General features: G+C 45.1%; 1 protein-coding gene across 7 annotated transcripts; it reads right to left on the bottom strand.

The window, feature by feature from the left end:
• Positions 1–348: 348 nt before the first annotated feature.
• Positions 349–22120, bottom strand: MFSD10 (major facilitator superfamily domain containing 10). 7 transcript variants are annotated; one of them, XM_064710233.1, is made up of 14 exons: positions 21995–22072; positions 19761–19813; positions 19422–19607; positions 18138–18234; positions 14647–14750; positions 13716–13874; positions 12388–12576; positions 7883–7991; positions 7201–7312; positions 5875–5983; positions 3896–3986; positions 2371–2418; positions 1416–1505; positions 349–1069 (listed from the first exon to the last, which is right to left on the bottom strand). In XM_064710233.1, exons 3-14 carry the CDS (start codon positions 19587–19589, stop codon positions 963–965), a joined length of 1383 nt encoding a protein of 460 aa, XP_064566303.1. In that variant the 5' UTR covers positions 19590–19607; positions 19761–19813; positions 21995–22072; the 3' UTR covers positions 349–962. The 7 variants fall into 7 exon arrangements, with proteins under 7 accessions (XP_064566303.1, XP_064566300.1, XP_064566299.1 ...); XM_064710230.1 differs by lacking the exon at positions 21995–22072 and adding an exon at positions 21729–21866 and having other exon boundaries at positions 19733–19813; XM_064710229.1 differs by lacking the exon at positions 21995–22072 and adding an exon at positions 21724–21851 and having other exon boundaries at positions 19733–19813.
• Positions 22121–26000: the final 3880 nt, after the last annotated feature.

The following is a 26000-nucleotide window of genomic DNA, read 5'->3' on the forward strand; positions in this document are numbered from 1 at the left end:
TGCTCTGCTTTCATAACTTGTATACTTTTATTCTGTAGCCTCATTTGCTTAGATTTCTTTTAATGATTAAGATGTTGATTAGTGATGGCGTTCCTTCCCAGAAAATACTGCAATTGGCTGTGGCAGGGCTCCCTTCCCAGAGATTCCCAGCTCAGCAGTGGGCAGAGCCTGGTGCTGGCTCCTTCCCCCACCCATGGGCTGGGTCAGCACGGCACTGCCGTCCATGGCTGGCTCCCTCAAGGAGGCCTTTGGCACCTTGGGGAAAATCCTGGCCCCTCTGTGCCTCAGCCAGACAGGGACGTTCAGTTCAGAGGGGGTAACAACTGTAATGAACTGACCACAGGAGTGTTCAATGTAACACTTTATTGTAATGCAAAAAGAACAGGGCTTGGTCATCAAAAACATCCCACAGTATTAGAAATATAAAACATGTCTCCAAATTCAATTGTATATTAAAAACAGTCCACGTACCAAAGTCCCAGTGGGGTACCAGGCAGCCTGTAGTGTGCTTCTGCTTTTGTTTGACCATCACGTTTGCAGGTGTGGATGCAGCATTTGCAGACTCTGGTACCACTGGTACAAAACCCCAGCAGAATGGTCCTGAGGGGTTGTTCTGTGCCAGCCCAGCCCCTGCAGAGCCCTGTGTGCAACAGCACCTGGGGAGTGGGGAGGGCTCCAGGCCTGCTGTTGTGCTGGCTCTGCTGCTCTTAATGCCGTTCTCAGCTCTTGGTCAGGGTGTGTGTGTCTGGTTTTGTTTGTTTGGTGTTTCTCTGTTTGCAAAGCTAACCCAGCTGCCTGGGAGGCCACCTTAAACATAACTGCTGTGTGTTGTTGCTGCAAATGGTCATCGTGTATCTCCTTCCATGAGATCAAAATCTTCCTGTTTGCTCAGCAGAGCCAGGTGCCAAGAGTCAGGTCTTGCAGAGGTCCTTGGAAGCTGGTGATGGTTTTGTGGTTCCTTCCTACTCCTCCTTTGCCTGCTGTTTTATAGACCTGAGCAGAGCCAAGGGGACAAGGAAAAAAGCTCCACAGACAGTGAAGCAAATCTCTGCCCCAGCCAGCCAGTAAACTGCAAAAGAAAGGGAATCCATCTTGTTAGTGTGCTTGTCCTTGCAGATGTGTGAAAGCCCTCAAAGCTTTGTGCTCACACAGTACCTGGCCAGCTGAACAGAACTGCTGACCCTTGGGTGAGCCAGAGGGTGCCAGGAGCTCAGCACGAGGCTGCACTCAGCAAACAGGTTCTGGCTTGCTTGCTGTTAACATCAGCCCAAGTTCAAGCTCTGAGGCTGCTTCCCTTCCTCTGTCCCCTTACCCTGAAATGCCCAGGGGCTCTGACCCCATGCAGGGGGCCCCTGTGCCCCTTCTGCCCCAGCTGGGCTGGCAGGTGCCAAGAAGAGGAAGGAGCCCACACTCACCTGCAGCTGCCAGGACGGGTCCCAGGGCTCTGGCCAGGGCGCCCAGGCTCCTCAGGATGCCCATGACTCGTCCCTTCTGGCCGGCAGTGCCTGTGCAAGCAGAGAGCGACACTGTGGGTCAGGGCACAGCTGCAGCTCTGGGAGCTTTGGGGCATTTCCCACCTGCATTTTCCCCTCCCATCACTTCTCACCCAGTCCCCAGCCTGCCCTTGCCCTCCACCAAGGCCTCACAACTGCAGAAACACCAGGGCCTGGCTTGACTGGGACAATTTGCAGTGCACGTTCCCAAAATCCCCCAAGCCTGTCCAAAACAAAAACTTCACATTGTACACGAGATTTTCTGAGAAGGCCCAGGTGTACAATAAACACAGAACTGTGGCTGCAAGTTAAATAAGAGCAACATAAACATGACCTTAATGAGCAAACCCTTCTTTTCCACCTCAGCAAGCGCTGCAGTCCTGGCACCCAGCTGACCCAAAGCCGTGTTATCCACAGATGGCACCACAGCTACATCTGCTTTAGCAGGTAACAGAGCAACCCTGCCAGAAGGCTTCAGAAGGTTCCTCAGAAGGTCTTTTCTAAGGAATCAGCAAGAAATTATTTCACTGCTGGCAGGGATGGCTGGTGTCCTTTTCAGAGAGCCCAGACTGTTCCCTCCTCAGTGCTGTTTGTGGCCTCTGCCCACTTCATCACCCCCAGCAATGAGGTTGCTGCAGTTTCCCCATCACACTGGCCTGAGCTGTGTTACACAGCACAAAATTCCAGTGTGATATTGATGGTCACTGAGCAGATCAGTGCTGTTAGTGCTGGAATTATCAGTTGTGAGCCATGGGCTGGTTCCCTATGCTCCTCTGCAGAGGGATCCACAAGTGTTCCTGTTGATGCTTAACTCAAGGTCAGTTCTGTGCAATTTGAGCCAAGTCAATACAAAGGTCAGAGCAGGAAGGACACTCACCATAGCCTGACACCACTGCTGACAAACACGGGATAACAATGGCTGCAGCTGGAAAAATCCACAGAAGAGACTGTCAGCGAACAGCAGAGCTCAGAACAGACAAGAACAGTGACAAACATGTGGCCCAAACTCGTTACTGCTGCAGAGAAATACGCTGAGCTCTGGGCACTCAACCCTCACTGAGTCACCAGGTTTAATCCAGGTCAGTGATGGGAACACCCCCTCCGAGGCAACCTGCAGGAAGAGCCCAGAGCTGGGAGTGCTCCAAGCAGATGTTTCACATTAGCATCCCTCATTCTGTGAGCCCTGGGACAGGGATGGAGCCCAGGGCAGGTCAGCCAGCTGGCAGCTTCCCAAATCACTGTGCTCTTATCAGGTGGAGCAGGGAACTGCTCTGTTCCAAACAATGAGGTGGCTGCACCGAGTGACACTGTCCCTGTGCAGGCAGAGCACTGGACTCGGGGAGGAGAGGCAGCTACAGCTTCTCTTGGGAAAGTCACATCCAAGAGGAAAAGATTACAACACTTTTTGGACACAAAAGCCAAGAGTTGTTCAGCAATCACTGCCCTCTTACTGAAACAGGGGCCTTTTCTGCCAAGAAAGAAGTGCCTCAAGCATATAGAGCAGGGGAAGGGAAGGGGAAGAGCAGGAATGGTCAAGGTTGATTTCACTGCAGGTGTCTCAATGTAAATACCCCTGGGGGGTTTCTCTTCTCCTTTTCCTGCCTCTTCCTGCCTCTCCTGGCCAGAAGGAGCAAAAGGAGGAGAAGAGAAACCCCCCCCACCCTAAGGGGCATTTCTAGCTGGCTTAACTGGGAAGAGATGGAGTCTGCACAGGGAAGACTCAAACATGCTTAAACATAATGAACTCTCACTCCTCACCTATCAGACACAGCTGGCCCCAGACAAATTATAGGCTCAAGGGCACATTTTGTGGTTTAGAGTTTACTCCTAAATCAAGCTGTACCATGCAAAAGAGAAGTCCACTTTGGCAGCAGTGTTTAACAATAGTTAGCAGCATTGGTAATACCTGAAATCTCTTTTTAGACATCCAATAGATGGATCTACTTCATTCATGACTGTTTCCCTGAACGACAGCTTGGCAGAACAGAATTTACACAAACACTAAAAACACCTCTCTGAACACCCTCAGAGTGTGCAGGCCTCCAGCCTCAGCAATAATGCAGCACCACTCAGGTACAAAGGTTCCCTGCCTTGCTTTTTTTCCTGGGCTGAGCTATTTAGTGCAACTTTGCTTCTAGGTCTGCTAAGAGGGGGTAAAAAGGCTGCACAGTGGGACAGGGCAACGGGAGCACTGGGGATGCTTCCAAATACCACCATGCCAACTTCCTGTGATACAAACAGCATCAGAAAATACCCCAGACACCATTTTGTCCATATTTCACAAACCCAAGAATCAACTTTCTTTTGTAGTTTGAAATTAGAAGTGCATCTTTAACAGTGTGAATAAATACATGAAGGAAAATCCTTCGTGCTTAGCTTGCAGTGCCGTTTGAACAGCTCACCGAAGGAGTACAGCAGCAGCCCGGCGCTCAGCACGGTCACATTTGCAGCCCATCCAATTAACAGGAACGCGGGAATCAGCAGCACAATGGCCTGCAAGAGGAACGAGTCACGCGGTTCCACTGAGCCCGCTCTTGGTGCCCTCCCAGCTCCCTTCGGGGATGGCACAGCACACCAGGCACACGCAGAGGGCTCTTTCTTCCCAAGCACACACTTCAAAGGCACCTGGATGGCCCCACACCAGCACAACGAACTTTTCTGCTCCCTCTCACTGTCACATGATTGCACACCGCATGCAAGTTCTCTCTCTACACATCTGCCCTTTTGGGGGGATTTTTCCTCTTGTTTTGTGTTAACCTGGCTTTAACTCTGCATCTCCTGAGCTGGCATAAGAGAAGAAAAAGCTTGTGTGCAGCTCCTCTGCTTTTTCACAGCGTTATTGGCTGATTTTACCTTTAGCTTTCAGGTTTCTGTAGCCAAGAGGAAAAAAGGGGGAAGAAGGTGCATCTAAAATTCAAACCCCCAAAATAAAAAGCATTCTTCATCTCCTCCAAGAGCTGGACTTCCATTTCCCTGTGATGTCTCCCTTGCCTACAGAGCTCCTGCAGAAAAGACAGATCAGATGTGCTTTGTGTGTGATAAAGGAGGGTATTCACTGCCACCAGGGCCTCATTTTGAAGATTCAGTGATAAATGAGCTGCTGTAAGCACTGTGCTAAGAGAGGCCACTTCTGCCATACGGTGCAGATTCACTAAGTGCCAGAATGGCTTCAGCAAAAGGGGGAATTGCCACAGAAGCCACGGGCATCCCTGGAGAAGAGTGCCCCAGGGCTGGGGGTGTTCCTGAGGAGCCACCAGCCCAGCAAATGAGTGTCTGAGGTGACTGCAGTGCTGGGGCAGGCCTGAGGAAGGAGGGTAAAAATGAGAGGTGCAAAGGGCAGTGCAGTGCCAGCAAACCCAGCAGGCTGACAGGGGGAGGCTGATGTGCAGGATGAAGCAGCACAGCTGATGTTCATCCACAGGGAAACGTGACACCAGCAGCCTGACATCAGTGTTTGCCTGCCAGGGACCAGGGTGGAGATTGTTCCACCAGCAGAAATCACTTTCAGAGAAGCTGAGTCAATTCACTGGAATGCAGCGGTTTGGAAATCTACCCTGCCACCACTGATATCACACAGGCCTCAAAATAATGTAAAATACATTAATCAAGGCTCTAGCAGTCCAAGCAAACCTACTGCCAAGGAGCCAAGGCAGTGCTTTGTTTGGTTCCACACACAAATGTAAAGGACACATCTGCTGTCCCAGAGCTGTCTGAGCTGCAGGGAGCTGCTCCCTGCCATCCCAGCACAGCAGCTGCAGGGGCTCTGTGAGGAAAGAGCCAAGCAAAACAAAGGAATGTACACTTCTGTCAGTGAAACCTCAGCCTGAACACTGATACATGCTTTTGTTACGTGTAATACTGATGAACACAAACCAAAGATTGGAAAAAGAATCTATTTCTCCTTGCCCAGCAGTGAAATATACTCTAGGGAAAGCCTGTCAAGCACAAAGATAGCCAGATTGAAAATAATTTCCCAGAAAGAAATCAGAGATCAGCCCTGAAGCAGCTTTAGTAGTTTCTGCACTGCAAGAGAAATCACTGAAATAGAGCATACTCTTCACAGTATTCTACCTAACCTGCACAGATGGACAATCTGTTCTCATTCCTTACTGCAATTAAATATGAAGAATACAAAGTTCCAATAGTACTGTTGCTCATATCATAAGAAAGAGCTCTAATGTTCCAAAGTTTATTTAGACAGATAAGTGCCCAACAACCAGCTCTGAGAAGTCATTTAGCTGGACAGATGAGACAGAAATTTCTTTTGATTGGACAAATGCAGTTGTAACCTCCAACTACCCTTCACTGCACTTCAGACTGAAAATTAACATATCAGATTTGTGGGGAGGAAAGAAAAAGAAATATTGATTTTTTTTTTTACCCTTTTTACAGCTCTGATTTCATTTCCTGGCTTGATTCGGCGAGCATAGCCTCCCTGGATCACAGCCATTGTTATTCCAATAAAGAAAAACATCTTGCCCTGCTGCATGCTGGAAGGGAGGCAAAAGCACAGAGTCAGGCACGGAGCATTCCACCCTGGATTCACCAGTCCCGGGAAACCCCTGAGCAAGGGACACAAAAGCCACAAAACGCCCTCGGGGCTCTCTCAGCGCTGCCAGCGGCTGCCTCGGCAAGCAGAGGGCAGAGGGGAAGCTCCGAGCTTTATCTGCAAGGTGGGACGATGCTGGCAGGAGCTGCAGCCACCTCTGGGCTGCTGTGGGGTAGCTCAGGGTTCCTGGGCTGCCCACAGAGACTCAGCACACCAGTGGGTGTGAATTGTGCTGTGAACAGCTGGGCCATGTGCATGGAGATGTTGGTTTCCAAGGTGCAGCTCATGGAGGGTTTGATGGAGGCCAGCGTGGTGGTGATCTGCTGTCACACTGGGAAGTCTGAGACATCACTCCCTCCTTCAATTTTCTCCAACTTTCCCTTTGCCCTCCCTCACTGACTGAATTATGTGGAATTCTGGCGCTCACTGAGGGCTGCCCTGAACGCACAGGACACAGCAGAGCTCAGAGCACTACAAAAACCTCTCCTTGGCACACATGGATTGGTTAAACCACAAACTGTAATGAAAGACAGACAGGGAAAGATGAGACAACCCTCTGAGAATTACTCAAAGGGAAGGACATGCACAGGAATCAAATTGCAAGCTCACATTCCTGGCTGGAATTTTTCCTCTGAGCTGGCAGAAAAAGTATTTCAAGCTGAGCTGTTGGAGGATTCTGTTCTTTCTTCTCTGGAGGTTGACTACAGGAGATCAGGCTCTGTGACATGACTGCACACCATATGCCATGCAGAATTTGCTGATGAGCAAATATCAGCTCACAGATATCTCCCCATTCTTTGCCTCTTTGAGCTTCAGGTTTTGTCCTGATACCCAAAAACTCTTAGAGCAAGAAAAGGTTTTACTATAGTCAATACAACTAGCACAGCTATACCTATTTCAGGAGCTTAAATTTAATCTTGGGTATTTATATTCCCTAATTTTTAGAAGCTGTAGATGGAGTACCTCATTCATGATAAAAATTGTGCCCATATTTCATCAATTCTTCTTACAAAGCCCAAATACCACCAAACAATACCACCCCAAATTGGGGTGGCTTTACTAATGTCAGAAAGCCTCTCTTGAAAATACATGAAGAGACCTTAAATGAAAAGATTTTGGAAAATATCCTAGTCAAATATACACCATTTATTGCAATACCTGCTGAAGTGGAATCTCTGGTGAGTGAGAAAACTCAGTGTGTACTCCAATCCAGAAAACAGAAAGAGGTACAGGAAGTAGGCCAGGCCCAAAATTTTGAGATTCTGAAGATCTGAAAAAACAAAAAAAACCAAACAAACACCAAGGGCGTGGGAGGTGGGGAGAAAAACATGGTGGTGTTTTCCAAGCAAGGCTTGACAATAAAACCACAATAGAAAAGTAGCATTTATTAACAGTACAGGGAAATGTTCTCACCTCAGATGCTCATTTTAAACATCCATACAACACATGCCACTAAAGGAGTCCTACAGAGATGTAGAGAATCCTAAATCTCCAAGTTGTGAATAGTCTGAAGTTCCTGGTTTGCAGCCTGAATAAGCAAACTCACATCTCCCTTGCTAATGCTAATGCTAATGCCTTGATCTATCTTTAAATCACTTCACTTACTGCAGCCAGTGGCCGAGGAAAACAAATATCAAGTCAGAAATCTTCAAAACCTTCTTTTGGGAACAAAAGAACCAAGGTCCAGTGGAACTTCTGATTGCCTGTTCATAAGTTATTGAAGTGGGTTTAAATGAGTAAACAGAGTCCTGCTTCTGGAATGGTGTGAGTACAGTTTTCACTTAGAGGCCAGTGCCACACACAAGGGACAGTGTTACTGTAAAAGCCACCTGACACTTACTCTGCTCTGGGGGGCAATCCTTGCCTCGGGTGACTGCAGAGAACTGAAACAGAGCCAAAGGACTGAGCAAGTCAACTGCTGCCTGAAATCCAGATGTCACAGAAGGGACCTGATCAAAGACACAGAGAGGTTTATTTAAAACCCTAATGCAATAACCACTGCTAGGAGCTGACAGGAACCACCAAATGTGCCTCTACACCTACACAAATCATCTGAGATGAAACAAAGCACCTGGCACTGGGATTTGAGTGGGCCCCAGTAACAACCCAGACATTCTGAACTCACAACTGGGCCAGTGACTGAATTGAAAGGGGCAGCACTGACAGCACCGCAAACTGGAGACACAAATCCTTCTTTGGGTTCTTACAAAGCAGAAGTGCCTTGTTCTCCACAGCCTTGAAGGTGGCTTCATTTGGTTCACCTTTTGCATCATCACTCATGTCCAAAGCACATTTACTAGGAAAATAATGGCACATCTGCCTGCAAGCTCACAGGCAGCTGAGGATTTGCTCTTGTGCTACAAATCTGAGAGCAGTGTGTGCAGCACATCAAACACTGCTCTGTTTTGGTACTGGCTGCTATTTTAGCCAGCCAGTGACACCTCCTGGGGAAGAGAAAGAAAATATAATTTTTACAAAGATTCTTTGAAAATATTTAGAGGAATTTCCAAGGAGATTCTGCCCAGCCACAATGGGTGGCTTTTTAAAGAGGAAGATTTATTTTGTAACACTTCTGGGCCTTGTACTGTGTACATCTCAACCTAATTATGTACCTAGTGTACCTATTGTACCCTGCTCCTTACCCACAGGCACTTATTCTTCCATCTAATGCTTATTCTTTCATCTATAGATAATTTACATTTTTATTCTTTTTTTTTAATTCTAAAATACAGAAAATTGAAGAAAACACGGAAGGAAATAATGTCTGAAAGATTAGAAATCAGATTAGAATGATCAATGATTAGAAATCAAATGAATAGAAATCCTACATTATTAGGAAAACAATTTTTTTGAGTAGAACTTAGCCTGTCACTTTACACAACAGTCACAGCCACTCAAGAATCCTGAATAATCACATGGAGTATTTCATGCCTTCAAAGCCTTGCACAGGCTTTATTTGATGAGTTTTCTTCTCTTCCCAGATAGGGAGGGAGGGAGCTACTCTCTCTCTGAGGGCAGAGATTAAAGGTCAGATTATCAGAGGAATTTAATCTCAGTGCATGACCTGAGGACTCATTACGGGCTGGATTTAATGAAGCTGTAAACAAATCAACCTTCACTATGGTATTAAGGACCTCTCTTGTTTTGATAGTCAGAGCTTCTGAGTACCCAACACAGAGTCTGGAGCCCATGAGTCTCACAACAGCAACCAGTCCAGTAGGCTGGGCTGGCCTGGGGCCATGAGGCTGCTGATTCACACAGAAAATATTGGGATATTTATTCTCCCTCCCACTGCATGTACTGCACACAGTACAGACACACCCAAGAAGTTTGCTCACCCTGTTGAGGAGTCTGAGAGGATTTCCTGAAGCTGGCCTGTGGCAATCCCCAGTTCCTGCATGTGTTGGTAGGATGGGGTTTGCACTCCAGCACAGAGAATCTGGGCACAAGAACTCCCTGCAAGCATCTTTGCCAGTAACCAAAATACCCTGTAGCTTGTACCAGTTCTGAATGATCATCCATGTCAGACAGGATGCCAAGCAGCCTTGCACAAGGCTGATTTTAGTTTTGTCTAATTACAATACATTGTAATTGCACATTTAAAACCTTACATGTTTTATGAAATATATACACCTATTTGATTTTTTAATGTAGGTGTGTTTGTATGTGCACACATGATTTTTTTTTTTAATTTCTCCTATCTTTGCCATAGAAACAGTGGTCTAGAAATTATTTCATCTACTGATCCATAATGAAAGCATTGTCCTAAAACTGGCTAAAGAGTTTCACCATCCCCCAAAAAGTACACACTGCCAATTTCAGTCAGTGTCAGCAGCTGCATGAAGTTGAGTTTCTTCACAGGTTCAAACTCTGCAACATCTAACTTGGATTTCATTTCTGTGCTTATGATTCATTATCCCATAATTGCTCAACTCTACTTCATGATCATCCCCAAAGTCACCATGAATGGCAGGCATTTTCAGAGTGTCTCTGCTCATTCTGTTTTCCTCTGGTGCAGTAACAGGAGTGGAAGGCAGAGTCAGTCACATCAGGATTGCAGCCTGGGCCTGCCAAGCTGCAGCCTCCCCTCCCAAAGCAGAGGTGTTCAGTGTGCACAGAGCACAGCTTTGTCTTTCCACAGGTCTGCTACTGATCCTGCACAGCCCCACACACAGTCCAGCAAAAAAGAGTTGTAAGAGTCTCCCTCTACCTCCCTGCTCATGGCTAGCTTAGCTAAAAACTAACTCTTAAAGGGGACAGATTCCACTAGAGACCTTCCTATTCTTCCCTTCTCCCAGTCTGGTCACAGCAGGAGCTGTTTTGGCTACCATAAGGCCAGTATGACTCTCTTGACCTGATCAACTCATGGAACAGTTGACAAAAAGAGGAAGGAAGAGAGTAAAAATGCTGTTCTCTTTGTATGAAAACATATCCTTTCCCATCCCCCTCCATTTTCCCTTCCTCCAAGTTAATTTCAATATGAATCAATATGAAACACTCTGTCCTGTGAAAAGCAGACTGATAGAGAAACAAGGGTATGATGAGAACACAGCCAACTTCAAGGAAACAGATGTCTGATCCCACTGGCACATCCTCCTACCATTTCTCATGATGATTTCCCCTCTTTTTACAGCTTTGTCCTTCCAACACATTCCACTCCTATACCTGTGAGAGCACCTGCTGCAGCTCAGCCCAGCCAAGTTCCAGAAGGGCAGCCAACATACCTGCCTTTCCTCTGCCATCCACAGGCCAAGAAAACTACTCAGAAAGTGGGAGGAGTTACCAAAGAAGAGAGCAGAGCAGCCTAAGAACAGAAATTACAAATATGCTGGATCCCATGGACAGCAGACGAGCACAAGAAGCCCCAAACCTGTCCCCCCACCCTGTCATGGGCAGCCTGTGCACTTTGTGTGACTGGGACCTGGCCCTGAGCAGCTCCCACTGCAGCACCCACTGCTGCACAAGGCCAGAGCCCCAAACAGCAGTGACAGAAAGCTCCTTTCCCTTCCTAAATTCAGTGCTGCTGGCTAATGCAGAGCAGCTGGTCAGAGCTTCCAAGAGGACAACAAAAGGAGGAGGGATCTATTCAGTCATCACATGATCCCAAAGGCACTGCAGCCATTTAATCACTCTACAGCAAAGGAGAAATTGTTTATAGAATACAGATTTGCTCTGCAGCACTTCCCTACATCACCACATTGCCACCTTCCTGGAGTGTGCAGCTCTAAGAGCAGGATTTTATTTGGAAGGTTTAGGAACAGCCAAATAGGAAAGAGGAACAGATGACACATGGAAGAGTTGTTAAAAGAAAATAACATAACTGTAGTGCTTGGGAACACAGTGTGAGCAGCAGATTTCCCATGGGACACAACCTGCTGGGAAACACTCAGGGAAGGTGCAAAGTTTTGCCCTGGTAGGATCATTGCAGATAAAAGTTTCCTGAACAATTCTCTGTGTCAAATGGGTTTGGCTATCCAGAGACCAAGCACCCTCCAAAAACTGAGTGCTGCCTAGAAACCAGGGATCACAGCAAAGACCCAATCAGTGAAAGCCTCAAATCAAGTGCAGATACCCAGGGCTGAATTCCACCTCTCTCACTGTGCAAAGGAGACTGTTCTAAGAGACTAATCACACAATATTAAATCCTAATATTAATAAATGTTTGGCTCCACAAATCAAATCAGCCACTGAATTTTAGGACATGTAGGTATTTTCTATCTGTAGAAACAGAACAGCTCAGGAAAAAAGTAATTTGCTATTTAACTGTTCAAAATATTCAAGCAAATACAATATAATAGGTAAGAAAACTTCTAACATATACTGGATGAATGAAAGAAAATCCAGTCTCTGATGCATTTATTTTTATGATTTGCTGAAATTCTTCCCCAAGGAATCCTTGTGGTCATAGTTTAAATTTCACAGTCTCCCTCCTATGTTCACATTAGGTTTTGAGAAATTTAAACATTACACACCAAAACCAGCAATGAAGCAGTCCTGTTAATTATAAAGATCTTGTATTAAACTGGGCTAGGAGATGGGACCATCCCTGGAGGTGTTCAAGCTGGATGAGGTTTTGATCAATCTGGTCTAATGGAAGGTGTCCCTGCCAGTAGCAGGGGGGTTGGAAATAGGTGATCTTTAACCACCTTCCAACCCAAAATATTCCATGATTCTATGATCAAACAACTGCTTTGACACCAACATTAATAATAATCCCAATCCCAGGAATGAGCTAAATTTCTGAGACACTGGCTAAGCCTGTTCTTTGCTGTTTCCAATATTTCAACCATTTTCAAATCTTATATTTACAGAAAAACCAGATCTTGAGACCAATGGTCCACTTACCCGTTTTTCCTTGGGAAGAGTCTCTGGAAGAAGGAGGAAGATGAAAATGAAATCAGCCACAGCAAAGGCGAGCGCGGACAGCGCTGAGCGAAGGTAGAAGACTTCTCCTTTCTCTGTCTGCAGGGCAAGGTAAGCACCCATCATGGGGCCCAGGGTGAAGCCCAGGGAGAAAGCAACACCAATCATGGCCTGCAGGGATAAAGTCAACACACAGAGGGAATTTTAGACACCAGTTTTTTCAGGTTGTGAAAGTATTTGGATTAACCAGGTACAGAACTCAGTCATCCTGAGGATGCAGGGAGCATGAAGCTTTAAAAGCCTGCTGTTTCCAAATAAGCAATTTTGTTTTCTGTCCAGTCAGGGAAGTGGCAGGAACAGGCAGTGGCCCATCACTGCTTGGGAATAGCTCCAGTCATTTGCTGTTTGCCTCCCAGAAAGCAGAATGAACATGCCTACTTTGCTTTGGAATAGAAAACAATACAAGCCATGTGGATGTGAGCCATGCTGCACTGACTTACTCTCAGGCCCTAAAAATAGGCCCTGACCCATTTTATTTACTAGTGCTGTAAGGCTACCTCTCTCCACAAATAAAAATGCATTTTGGCTCCCCAGGATTATGGTAATTTGCTTGGAAGATTCATTAGCTATCACTGTGAAATCTAAAGCCTTCCCCTCCCAAGAAGCAGCTGTCCTCTGTGGTGGCTTACAACAATCTGTTAAGATAAGTCTGGGCCTGTAAGGTTTTTATAGGATAAAAGATATAACTGGTAATTCACAGGCCAAGTTCAGCCTGCAGGATGTTTCCATCTGTGTCACTGCCTTCTGGAAATGGATAGGGCAGCTGCTCATCCTTCTCAGTCAGCCAAATGTCACATCCTCCACCCACTGAGCTCAGATCCTGAAGCCAGTGCAGTGTGCAAGAAGTCAGGAGCGCTCTGTGCTGTGCTGCTGTGCTTCCACAGCTTGGGAAGGTCAGGAAAAGGGGCTGCCCTGCAATTGGCTTCCAGCTGCCAAAATTGGGCCATAAGACCTTTTGATTTCTAAGCTATTATAATCAGAATTAAAGTTACCAGGCAAGAGAAACAGTTTTAACACTGAAACAAGATAATTTTCCCATCTCTAAAGCATCTGTGTTTCACTTGGTCATAGGCAAAAGTCCAAGAGGTCCCAGGAATATGATCTGGCACCTTTCCAGAAGCGAGGTGGAATGTAAAGTCATGTTTGCACTTGATCAGTGAATACACACCTGATGAACACATACTGAGCACCCAAAATCAATTAAAAGCTGCCTATTAACACTAAACATGTGGCCCACAAGTGTAACTCACCATGCCCTTGCTCCGTGCTTTTGGAGAGTGCAGGTCAGCAATGATGGCTGTGCAGAGGCTGACATTCCCTTTGCTGATCCCCCCGATGATCCTGGAGAGAAGAAAAACGCCAAAAGTCCGAGAGGCAGCCCAGAGTGAGTATGAGGCTATCAAACCCATCTGCAGAAGCAAGAAAGGGTTCTTTATAAAGCAATGCAAAGTTGATGTCATTTCTGCCCACTTCCCAGCCAAACATTTGCATTTTTTGTTTGTTTTCAATGGCTGCTCCAAACCCCATGTAACAGAACTGGCTGAATAAACTGACACTGCACCATGTCTTGAACAGCAATATAAATGAAGTGGAAACAAGTCCATACAAACTACATATAACTGGGATATTTCTAACAAAATTAGAAGAGCAAAATTCTGTGGAAGTTAAACCAGTCCTGGGCACAAAACATTTTTGTACATCCCACTCCATTTGTTTCCAAATTCAAGAGAAATCTGACTTCAAAAGAAGAAGAATGTCCACATTCATAAGAAATGCATCTTGCAGTGCAACACAGAACTTTCTAACCAACAATTCCCAGGCTCTGTGGAACAGGTCATGAAGTGATCAGCCCTCATTAATCACTTGATGAAGTAAAATACATAGGAATTAGGCCTAACATTTGTCAACAGAGCATCTGAAGTCATTCTCCCATACACAGGAAATAGGGGTTTAGGAATATGACAGAAACAGATAAATATTTTGGTGTGTTCTTTGAACAGTTCTGGGTCTGGGAAGCTCAGCTGAAGCACTCACACTTGGAAGTGTGGCCAAGTGACTTGGCAAGAAAGAGTCAACAACCAGCAGATCTCAAAAATTCAATTTAGAGCTGAACTGAGACTGTCACAATTCAGTTCCTGTGCTAAGCACAAGATCATGGTGCCTTCAGCATGTGACACTCACCACTGTCAGCAGGATGACAGGCCTTCTGCCCCAGTGGTCTGACACTGCACCAGTGAGGGGAGAGGAGAAAAACTGCAGGAGGGAAAAGATTGAGCCAATCAGACCTAAAAGAAAGATAAAAAGATATGAATCATTAGGTTTGCTGCCTTTATCTTAAATACAAAGACAGCCAAGCTGTTTGGGATCTAGCACACTATGTGTGATAAAAACTTGAAATGAAATGTTAAACAACAGCTATGAAGAATAAAAAAGCTATGAAGAATAGCTTTGTTTCTCAGAACACCAACATTGCATTTACTTAACTGAGACAGCAAATACAGACAGACCAGATGTAACAGGCATAAACTGGATTAATACCTGGTTACTTCACTGGTGAGAAAGGGTTTGAAACTCACTGGTTATTATGGAATGATGATTCTCCAATGTTTCCCTGCTGACTACATACATTTTTTGTTCTTAAAGCAGAGATAACACAGTCTTTAACAGTCACAGTTCTTTTAAGACTTTTTGATTGTTTGAACCTGATTCTGTCACACTTAATTAGTTTTTCTTTCCTTTTTATCATGGAAAGAAGGACTTAAGCACTGCTGTTAGTGAGGCACCCTAAGAGGTAGGAGTGATTCCAACAGACTCCAAGAGTCCTTTGAAATCTGCCTCCAGCTTCTGTGATCTTTAATTCCTCTTTTCTCTTGCCATTTCTAGCTTCATAGACTTATTAATTTGCACTACACTCTCAACATGCAGGCAAAAGTAGCTTTGCTGTCACAGCTTTTCTCTAAAGGAAAAACTGGGTTATATGTTTCAGATCATTCAGCTATCAAAGCTTTAAAAGGCAGGGGAGAGACAGACCAGAAGTTCTGCTCCCATCAGCTTTGAGGGAGGCAGAATATTGATACTGAACACCTTGTTGGGAAGAGCTGCTTGTGATAATTCACAGCTCAAAAAAAAAAAAAAGGGTAAAAAATCTTACAGAATTTTACATGGCCAGTTTATGACACACAGTTCCCTTCATTGTGTTTCTAGCATTGTAAAAACACCCTTCCATGCCAAATATTTCCAAGCCAGCATGCAGCAAAACCAGGGCTGTTCCACAGGGGGGAAGGAGCTGAGGGTGACACAGCACGGGCAGTGCCCTCACCAGCCTGGTGCCCCACAGTCTGATGGGCTGGGCAGAGCAGGTGCTGCCAACAGCACCCACTGACAGTCCCACACAGGGCAAGGGCTCCACACATCCTTCCAGGGATGGACCAGCAGGAGTCAGGGCCAGAGAAAGGAGTGGAAACAACACCATGATGTTGGTTAGGAGACAAGATATCTCCAGTGTAAGTCTGAGGTCCATCCAAGAGATAAGGACAGAGGCAGCCCTGGAGACAAAGTCTGAAATACAGCTCCTGAATCACTGGGCAGAAAGTGTGTGGGTGATGACTGGGCACAGCAACTAAATATTGGTGCCCTCAGGGCCCTGATGTGGGCAGAGAAGTTTCTGCCTTGAAGAGCCTGCAATCTAATGAAAAATGAAAAATATGGCTGGCACTAGGAGAAACAAGAAGATGATGTGGCAAGCACCTTCCCAATCCTCTGCTCCTTGTGGCAGACGAGGGCAGTGAAGGAACACAGGCTGCAGGAAGGCTCCAGCAGCCTCTGCTTAACATCACAACTGGAATGAAACTTTCCACACAGCACTCCCAGGAGTGCAGGACACGGCAGGTAAAAGGAAAAGCAACAAGTTGGACTTGACTGGGAGTTCCCACCCCTTGTCTAAACAACCTGAGATGGTGAGAAGTTGAAACTAGGAAGCTTCTGGTCAGGCCTTAGAGGAGACAGAAGGCAGCTTCTGAGGGAATAAAGAAACTGTTTCCTAGCATTCAAAACCAGTAATTTGACTAAAAAATGAGCAGAGAAAGAAAAACATGCCTGCAAGGATATGGTAAGAAAGAGGAAAATGGCTCATAAACTCCCTAATGCCTGTTATACCAAATTAAACTACTTTAAATACTAACAATACATTCACACATATTCTAATTAAGTTTTGTGTTTCATTTAGTTTATTTTAAAAGCCTTTTGCTTATCTTGGGGGAGGCCTCAGCCCGCCAAAAAGAGAGAGTAGACAGGTTCTAACTAAAATTAACCCAGACACCTTCATATCTTCATACTCTGAAATCACAGATTTCTCACAACTGTCTAGATGGCAGGAAGCCAGAAGAGTCTCTGATGTGTACCATGACATATTTCCCTCTCTGTTCCTGCTGGAGCTCATCCACAGCAGTGTCCTAGAGAGAGAAATGCTTCTGGGTCCTGCAATCCAGAGGCCCTGCTGCTTTTAATGAGACTAATGGGATTTAGCAGCAGCTCTGCACTACACCTGCCCAAGGGCCAGGCGAGGCTGGAACACACAAAGTTTCTGTTTGCTTCCTACTGATGGATCTCTGATCATGTGCACATCAACTGGAAAGGGAGAGGCATTTCTGGGACTGCCAGGGCCCAGCACAGCAGCTCCTGACCCTCAGCTGGCAGTGTGACAACAAGGAACAGCAGGCCTGTATTTCTGTAACAATCTGTAGAACAATTTGAGTAAGATCATAGCATAATTCAGGTTAAAAAGGAGCTCTGGAGGTCACCTACTCCAACCACAGTGGTGAGGAGGTGACCCTCCTCACCACTCCAGCTGTGAGGTCAGAGCAGATTGTTCAGGGCCTTACCCAACCAGGGTTTGACAATCTCTGAGGATGGACACTGCTCTGGGCAGCCTGCTCTACTGACCATCCTCACTGGAAAAATGTTCCCCCATATTTCCCATCTGAACCTCCCCTGCTCCTACTTACACCTGTAGCCTCTCCTCCTCCCACACACCTCAGTGAAGATCCTAGCTCTCCATAACTCCCCACAGGTGCTGCAAAGCTGCCATTCACTGCAGACCAGCCAAGGGCCCCAGACTCTCCACTGGACTCACCACAGTGTATGGACACTCCTCCCTGTACTGGGGACCAAAACTGAATGTAACAATTCAGATATGGTCTATCCAGTGTTGACTAGAGCAAGATGATCACTTCCCTTAACCCACTGATTCTGTTCACACATCCCAGCAGCTCTGGGCACCTTTGCTGCCAGGGCTAGCTCATGCTCAGCTTGCTGCTCACCAGGACCCCCAGGGCCACCAGTGAGTGTCCAGTCTGCTGGAGTACTCTTTCCCACAGGCAGGACCTAAAACCTGTCCCTACTGAATTTCACAAGGTTCCTGTTATCCCGTTCCTCCTGCCTGTTTAGTGTCTCCAAACAACAGAGATGGGGCTGTCCAACTCTTCATTGCTATCAGAGTGTTGTAAACAAAATCATTTATAGTCTAAGAGACACTTTCTGAGTTACTTAAACCTAGAACTAATAACAGCCAAGCATGTTTGTTGTATTTGTTGTCATTCTTCACATCAACATTGCAAATAACTTGGGAAGAACAGTGTTTTTGGGCTGTCAGCTTGTCTGTTCAGTTTCCCTACCTCCAAACAAGACACTGTTGTATTTCCTCTCTGGAGGTATCCCAGCCATCACTGCAAACCAGTCTACCCCACGTTGCAATGACAAATAGAATCCATCCTGAAAAACAGAAAACAGGGAAACAAACAGAAGAAGGAAGAAGTTTATTTTCAAAGACTGCATCAAAAACTAGACACAATGTGGACTAGAGACAATGTTACACGATTCCTTCCCTCCTCCTCCTCACGAGGGAAAATTTGCTCACTGATCAAAAATAGCTAAAATGGTGAATGTTAACAGACAGCAGATAGGATATGTTTGGGTGGGGGAATGTCTGAATTTGAACTTTTTCAAGCCTTCAGGCCCATTACCTGCTAAATCCTGAATTAAACAGGCATGCCCTGAAACTTTCAATTAAAATGGCAACATGAGACACATTCTGTCCTGCTGCACATGTTTAGCCTGGGAGAACCAGAAGCTTGCAGATGCAGAAGGAAAAGGTGATGCAAAAAAGGAATGATTCCCAAAAAGAGGAGGAGGACTTGAAAAGAAGAGGGTCTGAAAAAGAAGGTGGAGACCTTGGCTATTGGAAATACACTGGAAGACCCTGGGGAAGACCCTGGAGACCAGAGCCCATGGTTTGGGTTAGAGATGTGGTTGTAAGAAGGACAAAGGCTACAGCTGCAGCTGGAGGGGGGTTAGAAAGGGGCTGACAGACAGAGGTGTGGGCTGCAAAAACAATTCTCCCACAACAACATGTTCATCTTGACCAGTAATGCCATTAACACCTGAGCAGGGTAACAATGAGCACCTGCACAGCCAGGATCCAACAGGAGCTTCTGCTCTGTTCCTGGAGCAGCAGCCAGCTCCCTGCTAGGAATGGAAGCTGAGTTGGAACTCCACACTGGGGGAGGCCAAGTGACCTTGTGAAATACTCAGGTGGGGTAAAAGCTCTCATCTCCTTGGTTCTTCAATAAACCCCAGCCTGCAGCTCCATTATGAGCTGCCTCACCAGTGACATCAGTGTAAGACTCAAATGCATTGGTAACCACAAGGACTAGACACTAAGAAATACCTGAATTTTTATCAAAACAAATCTCCTAATTTAATGAAAAAATACAGGTGAAGAGTCTTATGCAGGTTGACTAATAAATTCAGTTAATGAAATTCAGTTAATTCACATTTATATGTGCCAGGTAATTATTAATCTTCCTACAGCTGCTTGGTTTGCCCCAAGGCAGGTGATTTTTCTTCCATTCCTCCCTCAAGAGCCTAACACTTTTTGTGGGCTGACTTTCTTTACTTACCTCAGTCTGGCTGTAATAATCAAGGATGGAAGGAAAGAGTGGCAAGATGAGGGCAAATCCCAACAGGTCGATGAAGAGGGCCAGGAAGACAATTGTAATAACACGATTATGGTTCTGTTCCTGCCTGTCATTGCTGGAGCTGCTGCTTCCTCTCTCTCCCAGGGCCATGTTCCCAGTGCTCTGCTCCTAAAAAAATTGCATTATATCCAGTCAACAGGAAGCTTTTTGCAGGTCTTTCATAAGAGTATCTTCTTGATTCATTCCTACCTCTACAGACTTCACAAAAATAAGTTCTGGCTATATTAAGCTACCTGGGAACAAGGGAACAAGAGCCACAACCTTCCAGTCTTGGTTCTTAGCTCAGCACCAAGTTTTCTCCCATCAAGAACAGGCTACAAAAGCAATAAAACAACAAACTCTATTATAGGAGCAGAACAGAACAGAACTAAGGAGCATTTGAAGTTTGTCAACATGTGAGCAACACTAACATGACTTCCCTACATGTTTTCAACTCAGCATTACAGTAAAATAGGTATGAAAGGGCACTCTATTCCAAATATTTACATCCAAGTAAGAGTTTATTTATGCCTTCAGTGTATATTAGAAATGACCAAAACAACAATTAAAAAAAAAAAGGCAAACTTCCTAAGTATTGCAGGAATGCAGTTTTCAAGATAAACCCCACAGAGCAACAGATAAACCCCACAAGAAACAACAAAAGAAAATTTTTAAACTCCATCTTTTATTTCTTTCTCCAGATGACAGCTACTGACCTGGGGCATCAAATGATTAAGGCAACATTTTTATTTTGTCAGAAATACCAGAACTATCAACTCTCTTTGATAATACTCCAAAACTATCTTAAAGCCCTAAACAAGGATGCAGATCATATATAGTTCAGTCTTTAACAAATAAAGAAGTTGGTCTCAATCGCAAAAATTAACTCATTTGCAACATAAATCAAAATCAAGGAGTAATATATAAACCATGGAACTGCAAACTTCAGAATTATAAAACATACATGATATCTCAGTCATAAAAGAATCAAATTTACAGTCCCCTCCTCTGCAAAAGTCCCTGAAAGTTTGTTGGACTAAGAATAAAAAAGGAGACAGAATTTTCATCCAAAGCCAATTAATACAAAAACATTCATTGACTTTGATGACTCACCACTGAAAACAGTGTGCAATTCTTAATAGGTATTCCAGACCAGATATACCATATTATATACACAAGGCACTTGCACATAGAAAACGATACTGCACTAATTGAAGGCTATAAAACTTTGTCATGCTCAGCAATAAATATTGTGACATTTCTTGACCTATGAAGTCAATTTAGTGGCACTGAAGCATTATTAAAGCTCAATTGCCAGGAGGTAAATAAACATGGAATGGGGGCCACCTGCAATCCATTTACTAAACTCTTGGCATAGTGCTCTTAACCAAACTGGTCTGATTTAGCAGATTTATGTTCAAGATCCTTTTATTAAAATGGCAAATCATCACCGCTACAAATACTCAGCATTATTTGCTTACCCAAATGATAAAAGAGCACGTGGAGCCAAAATAACCATTCCTTTAAGAAATACTCTCTGGGCCTAGGTCCATCCAGCCAACAGCTGAGGGATGGGGTCACTGAGGCAGACCGTATTGTTTTTCCTTACAATTTGTTTAGTCATCCACTGAATTGTATGACCAAGCTAAACTTTATTCCAGGGTTATTTACAAAGGTAACATCCCTCACACCTTTCCCTCAGGAACATTTCTGCCACCGTGCAGCTCCAACCCATCGATGCTTGCAGTGACCTTTCACTCTGCTCCAGTTTTGGCTGCGTGGTTGCAATTTCCCTTACGCAATATCCCAAGGTACTGCACGTTTTTGCCTTTGTGCTCCGCTGGTTTGGTTGTTCAAACCTCTCCATAATTTTTTGCTAGGCAGGAAACCACACAACATTTTACAGGCCCTTGGCATCCTGACAGCAAAAACAGAGCACTTCACCTCCACGGCGACATCTGCCTTGTGTGAGGCGGGCTGGGAGAGAGGGGGCTCTGCCTTTGGGGAGGTTGTTCCTGAGCACACGTGAATCCCTCACAGCCGCTGGCTCTGCCCGGCTCTCCCCAGCCCTTCCTTCCCTCGGCATTGCCCGTGTCCCATCGCTTCTGTCCCCGTCCTCCGTCCGCAGGGCCGGGGCTTGGTGCCGTGGCTCCCAGGAAGGGCTCAGCACCAAAGCCGGCCCTGTCCGAACTGAGATTTGTTATCTGCCAGCAGGCAGAATTTCATCCTTTGGGGGTTTTCTTACCTCACCTTATCGCCTTGTGAAATTTCCGGGGCCCGGCTTTACCTGCTGAGCCCCGGGAGGGCTCCTCAGCCTCCCTCACGCAGCCCCGGCTCAGGTCAGGGCAGGCGCTCGGCCGGGCACGGAGACAAGCCGCAGTTCCCCAGGGCAGGGCAGGGCAGGGCAGGGAAGGGGCGGCCCGGCAGAGATGAGGCGGAGGACGCGGGGTTCCTCCCGCCGGGGAGCCGCGCCCGGCCCGGCCCTGCCCCGCCGCCCGTCCGCCCCGGGCACCTACCGCTGCTCCGGGCTGTGCGGGCGGCCCCCGCCCGCCAAAACCGTCCCCGGAGATGCTGCGGACGGCGGCTCCTCCCCGGCCCTCCGCGGCGCCCCGGCCGCCTTCCTGTTCCGGCGGGGATGGAGCCGCTCCCGGCGCCGCCGAGGACGGACCCGGCCCGCCCGAGCGGCTCCGCGGAGCGCGGCGGGGCTTGAGCGCCCAGCGCAGCGCCGCGGTACGAAATGAACGGCCAACCTCGCACCGCAGCCCTGCCTTCGCCCTTAAACACAGGTCCTGAAACACTCGTTCCAAGGGGAGCGGCGTTCCGTTTATTGCTACAGCAGCAATAAATACAGTTAGCTGCGGTGTTGATAAGGGCTATCTGACAAAGAGAAGAAGGTAGTTGCAAAAGATGTAACTCTCTGCTCCCAAACCAAACTTCTCCCTCAACACTAAGTTTTTTAGCCCGGAGAACATGAATAGCTGTGGTATTGTAAGCGCCGCCGAGCACTCTTCCCTTATCCAGGCGTGTCGGGTGTCCAACTTGCTAATTAAAATGGGAGGATGGACTTACGCAGATCCATCACCACAGTCTTAAACAGGTAAGAATCTGCCAGCAAAATGTAGAAAGCAAATTTAATACAGGTATTAAAAAGACTTCTGATTCCCTCGAAGGCAATGTAGTTATCAGCATTGGGACACAGACCTTCTGCTCAGTGACATCTCTCTCATGGATTGCCAGCTGATTTGACCTGGAGGAGCTTATGTAAGCATAACATCAGGATTAACATGCCAGTTAAATCAAATAGTTATCTAACTGGCTAACTCAAATAGTGAACTGCTAATCTCATGTATACCTGAGAATTTTATGTACCTGGTCCATTCCAAGGCAAAATTCTTTTTTGAGGTGCTCTGGACTAAGTATGAATAATCCTTTAATATCTGAAATAAATAAATAAATCAATATGTATTCTTCAGGTTGCTTATCACTGTGTATAACTGATGGGGTACCATCTGAATTGAGACATATTTAAAAAACCCTATTGAGACACCAGATAAAAGAGCTCTTTCTGCTATTGAATCCATCGGCCTAAAGCTTTTGCAGATCACTGAGCCCAGTTGTGTTACTGCAGTCAACCATGTCATACAATCCTGCATGTAAATACATCACACTGTTTCTATTACTAGATAGGTCATTACTCACTCCTTTCCAGTCTAAAGTTTTGCACATCTGACAGATAACAACTTAAATTTGGTTCCTAGAATACATTTATTAACATTGGCCTTTTTCTTATATCAGTCTTGTTTTTTTATTGAAATAACGCCTCATTTACTCTTTTACTTCCCTGCTCTATTGCCAAAAAGCAGTGTTAGCCCTAATGTCAATATTTTGAAGTATTTAATGCCATACAGCATCTTCATCATGTTTTAGACTCGGTGTTCAGACTGCATGAAAGATTTCAGTTTTCTACTCCAGACCTAATTTACTGAAGAAGAAAAAACCCAACCCCAACCTTCCCCCAAACCAAACCCTTACAAAACCCAGTCTTTTAACTTAGACTGCACAGCCTATATATTTAGGACTGAAATATATACCTGTTTAGCTTAGGAGACACACCTGGAAGACCACAAGGAGCACATTCACAGAATGCTTTTGACCCCCTGAATACGTAACACCTCACAGTCTCAGTGTGATGACAAGCTGCCAAATGTTTTGTCAGAGCTTCTGTTTGACTATTCCAAATGCCCAGAAGGCCCATGAAGAGGGAAGAAGTCCCACAATTCCTGTAGCTGACACCAACTGTGCCCCTGTCAAGCTCCAGAGCAGCCTCAGTGCCCTGCTCAGCAGAAATCTGGTGGTCAGAGGGGAAGCCTCACACAGAGCAGGGACACACCATGGTAGATTGTGACTTCTGCAAGGCACAACTGAGAATATCAAACTGCTTACCAGCTTCCAGTTGACAACCAAAAGATCAAACTCCTGAGGAAGCTTTTCATGCTGTCATAAAAAAGGTAATTTATGCAGTTTCTAGCTGAACAGTTTTGTTCTCGCTCTATTCTTTACAACATTCATATTCAAGGTAGCTATTGTCTGGGACAGCTGATGTTGATAGATAAGCTACCTAAAACTAAAGGCAAAATGGTAATTTTCCTTTTTTATGTGTGATGACTTGATTCTAGTTACAGAACAGTTTCTTTTTTTGGCTAATTAAATACAGATTTACAATTGATAATCGATGTGTCAAAAGGCCTGTTATGACAATCCTGGGTTAAAAGAAACAGAGACAAGACAGTGCCTGCTAAGTGTGATGGTGTTCAAGAAGCTCTATGAGAAAGGATCTGCCAGCACTCAAACATGTTCAAGCCCTTGGTAGTCCAAATGACCAGAACCTTCTATCACATCAGAGCAGCAACACTGCTGTGGCACTGAGCAACGGCAAAACTGTCAGACCAGACTGACTGTTAAGCTGAGGCAGGATTACATAGTCTTGCTTTCCCACTGACGGAAAATACTGTGTGTTAAGCATCACAGTTAGTCCCAGGTTTGCAATATTAAATCTGGCTTTAAAAATTGACAGTATAATTTGTAAAAGTGCATACAGTGATTCTCATTCAACAAGATTTCAAACAGAATTACTTTCAGTCTGACATTCCAAACCAGTTGAGGAAATCTATCAGCTGAGGTTTCCTCATCCTTCATTTTTGTTTATTAGCATCACAAGACAATCCTGATCATTCTCTTGTTCCAGAACATGTGCTGTCCCAGGAACATTATCATTGTGTCTCTACCCTCTTTCTTCCCTTACTGAGGAATAAAAAGCAGCTGCAAGTGGTATCAAAAATCAGGATCACAGTGGCTCTGTCAGCTCCTCTGTGATTCTAATACCCTGCTGGACAAGTCCTCTGAAGCTACTGCTAAAGCCAGATAAATAAATAGTAGTACTTTTTAACAGTTTATTTGTGCTGTATACACTGTGACTAAAACTCCAAGCTGAAGGAACCAATTAATAGCATAAAATAGGAAATTAGCTCCTTCAGTACTTCACTCTCAAGTCCTTGACATAAAAATATTTTGTTTAAAAAAAAAAAATCCTACTGTGCCAAATAGAAATAAAACAGAAGGTATACTAATCTTCTGAGATTCCTTTGAAGTTTCAGAAGATAATTTTTCTAAAATCAGCAAAGCTAACTGAAAATGAATTTTTTAAGTGTGAGTGCATTTCAAGCATAGGAATCTTACAAATTTTTTGCATGAGACAAGTATCTTCCCCACAAGTACTTAGCATCTTGCCTATTTTAACACTTAATAGAAGTGCTTTTGCAAACCAAAAAAAGCTGATTATAATCACATATTACTTGCATTACTAGTTACACTGACAGTTTAAAAAAGCCTTCTCCTTCAATTAAGTGCTTTTCTCTTTTAAGGAACAAGACTTGCCTAACAAAAACAGTTTTGTCATTAGACACTAAATGTAAAGGCTGTGTTTCAACTCAGCCCTTCCTAGTTTTAGTCCTGCTTCCATTACAAGTTTAATTTGAAAACAACCCTCAAACCAACCGACCAACCACAAGAAAAAAACCCCAGCCCAAAAACCCACATCCCAAAAAAATGCCCCAAAAACATCAAACCAAAAGCCCCAGAGAACAGAACAAAGAAAACATTCAAAGCCAGTCCAAAACAACCAAGCCTAACTACTAAATCAAATTAACTGACAGCATGTAAGTTTTTCTTCATGAACAGTAGGTAGAGCATTACAATGTCTCAGGTACCCACTGGCCAAAACACAGATCAGATCTAGGAACAGCATTTGAAAATGGAGGGAACTTTGGGGGTTTGTTTTTGTAAAGAACCACAGCCCTTAGTTCATTCTTAATACAGGTCTTATTTTATTTGTCTTTCAGATTGAAATTGAAATGTTAATGTAAAAGGGAATTTTATTTTTCTAACAGTTTCCCATGGAAACATTACAAATTTGTTCGATGCATAACAACTATTACTGAATTTACCAAATATTAAGTGAATCCC

The sequence above is a fragment of the Zonotrichia leucophrys genome, chromosome 4 (genome assembly GCF_028769735.1).
Source record: "Zonotrichia leucophrys gambelii isolate GWCS_2022_RI chromosome 4, RI_Zleu_2.0, whole genome shotgun sequence".
Taxonomy (NCBI): Eukaryota; Metazoa; Chordata; class Aves; order Passeriformes; family Passerellidae; genus Zonotrichia; species Zonotrichia leucophrys.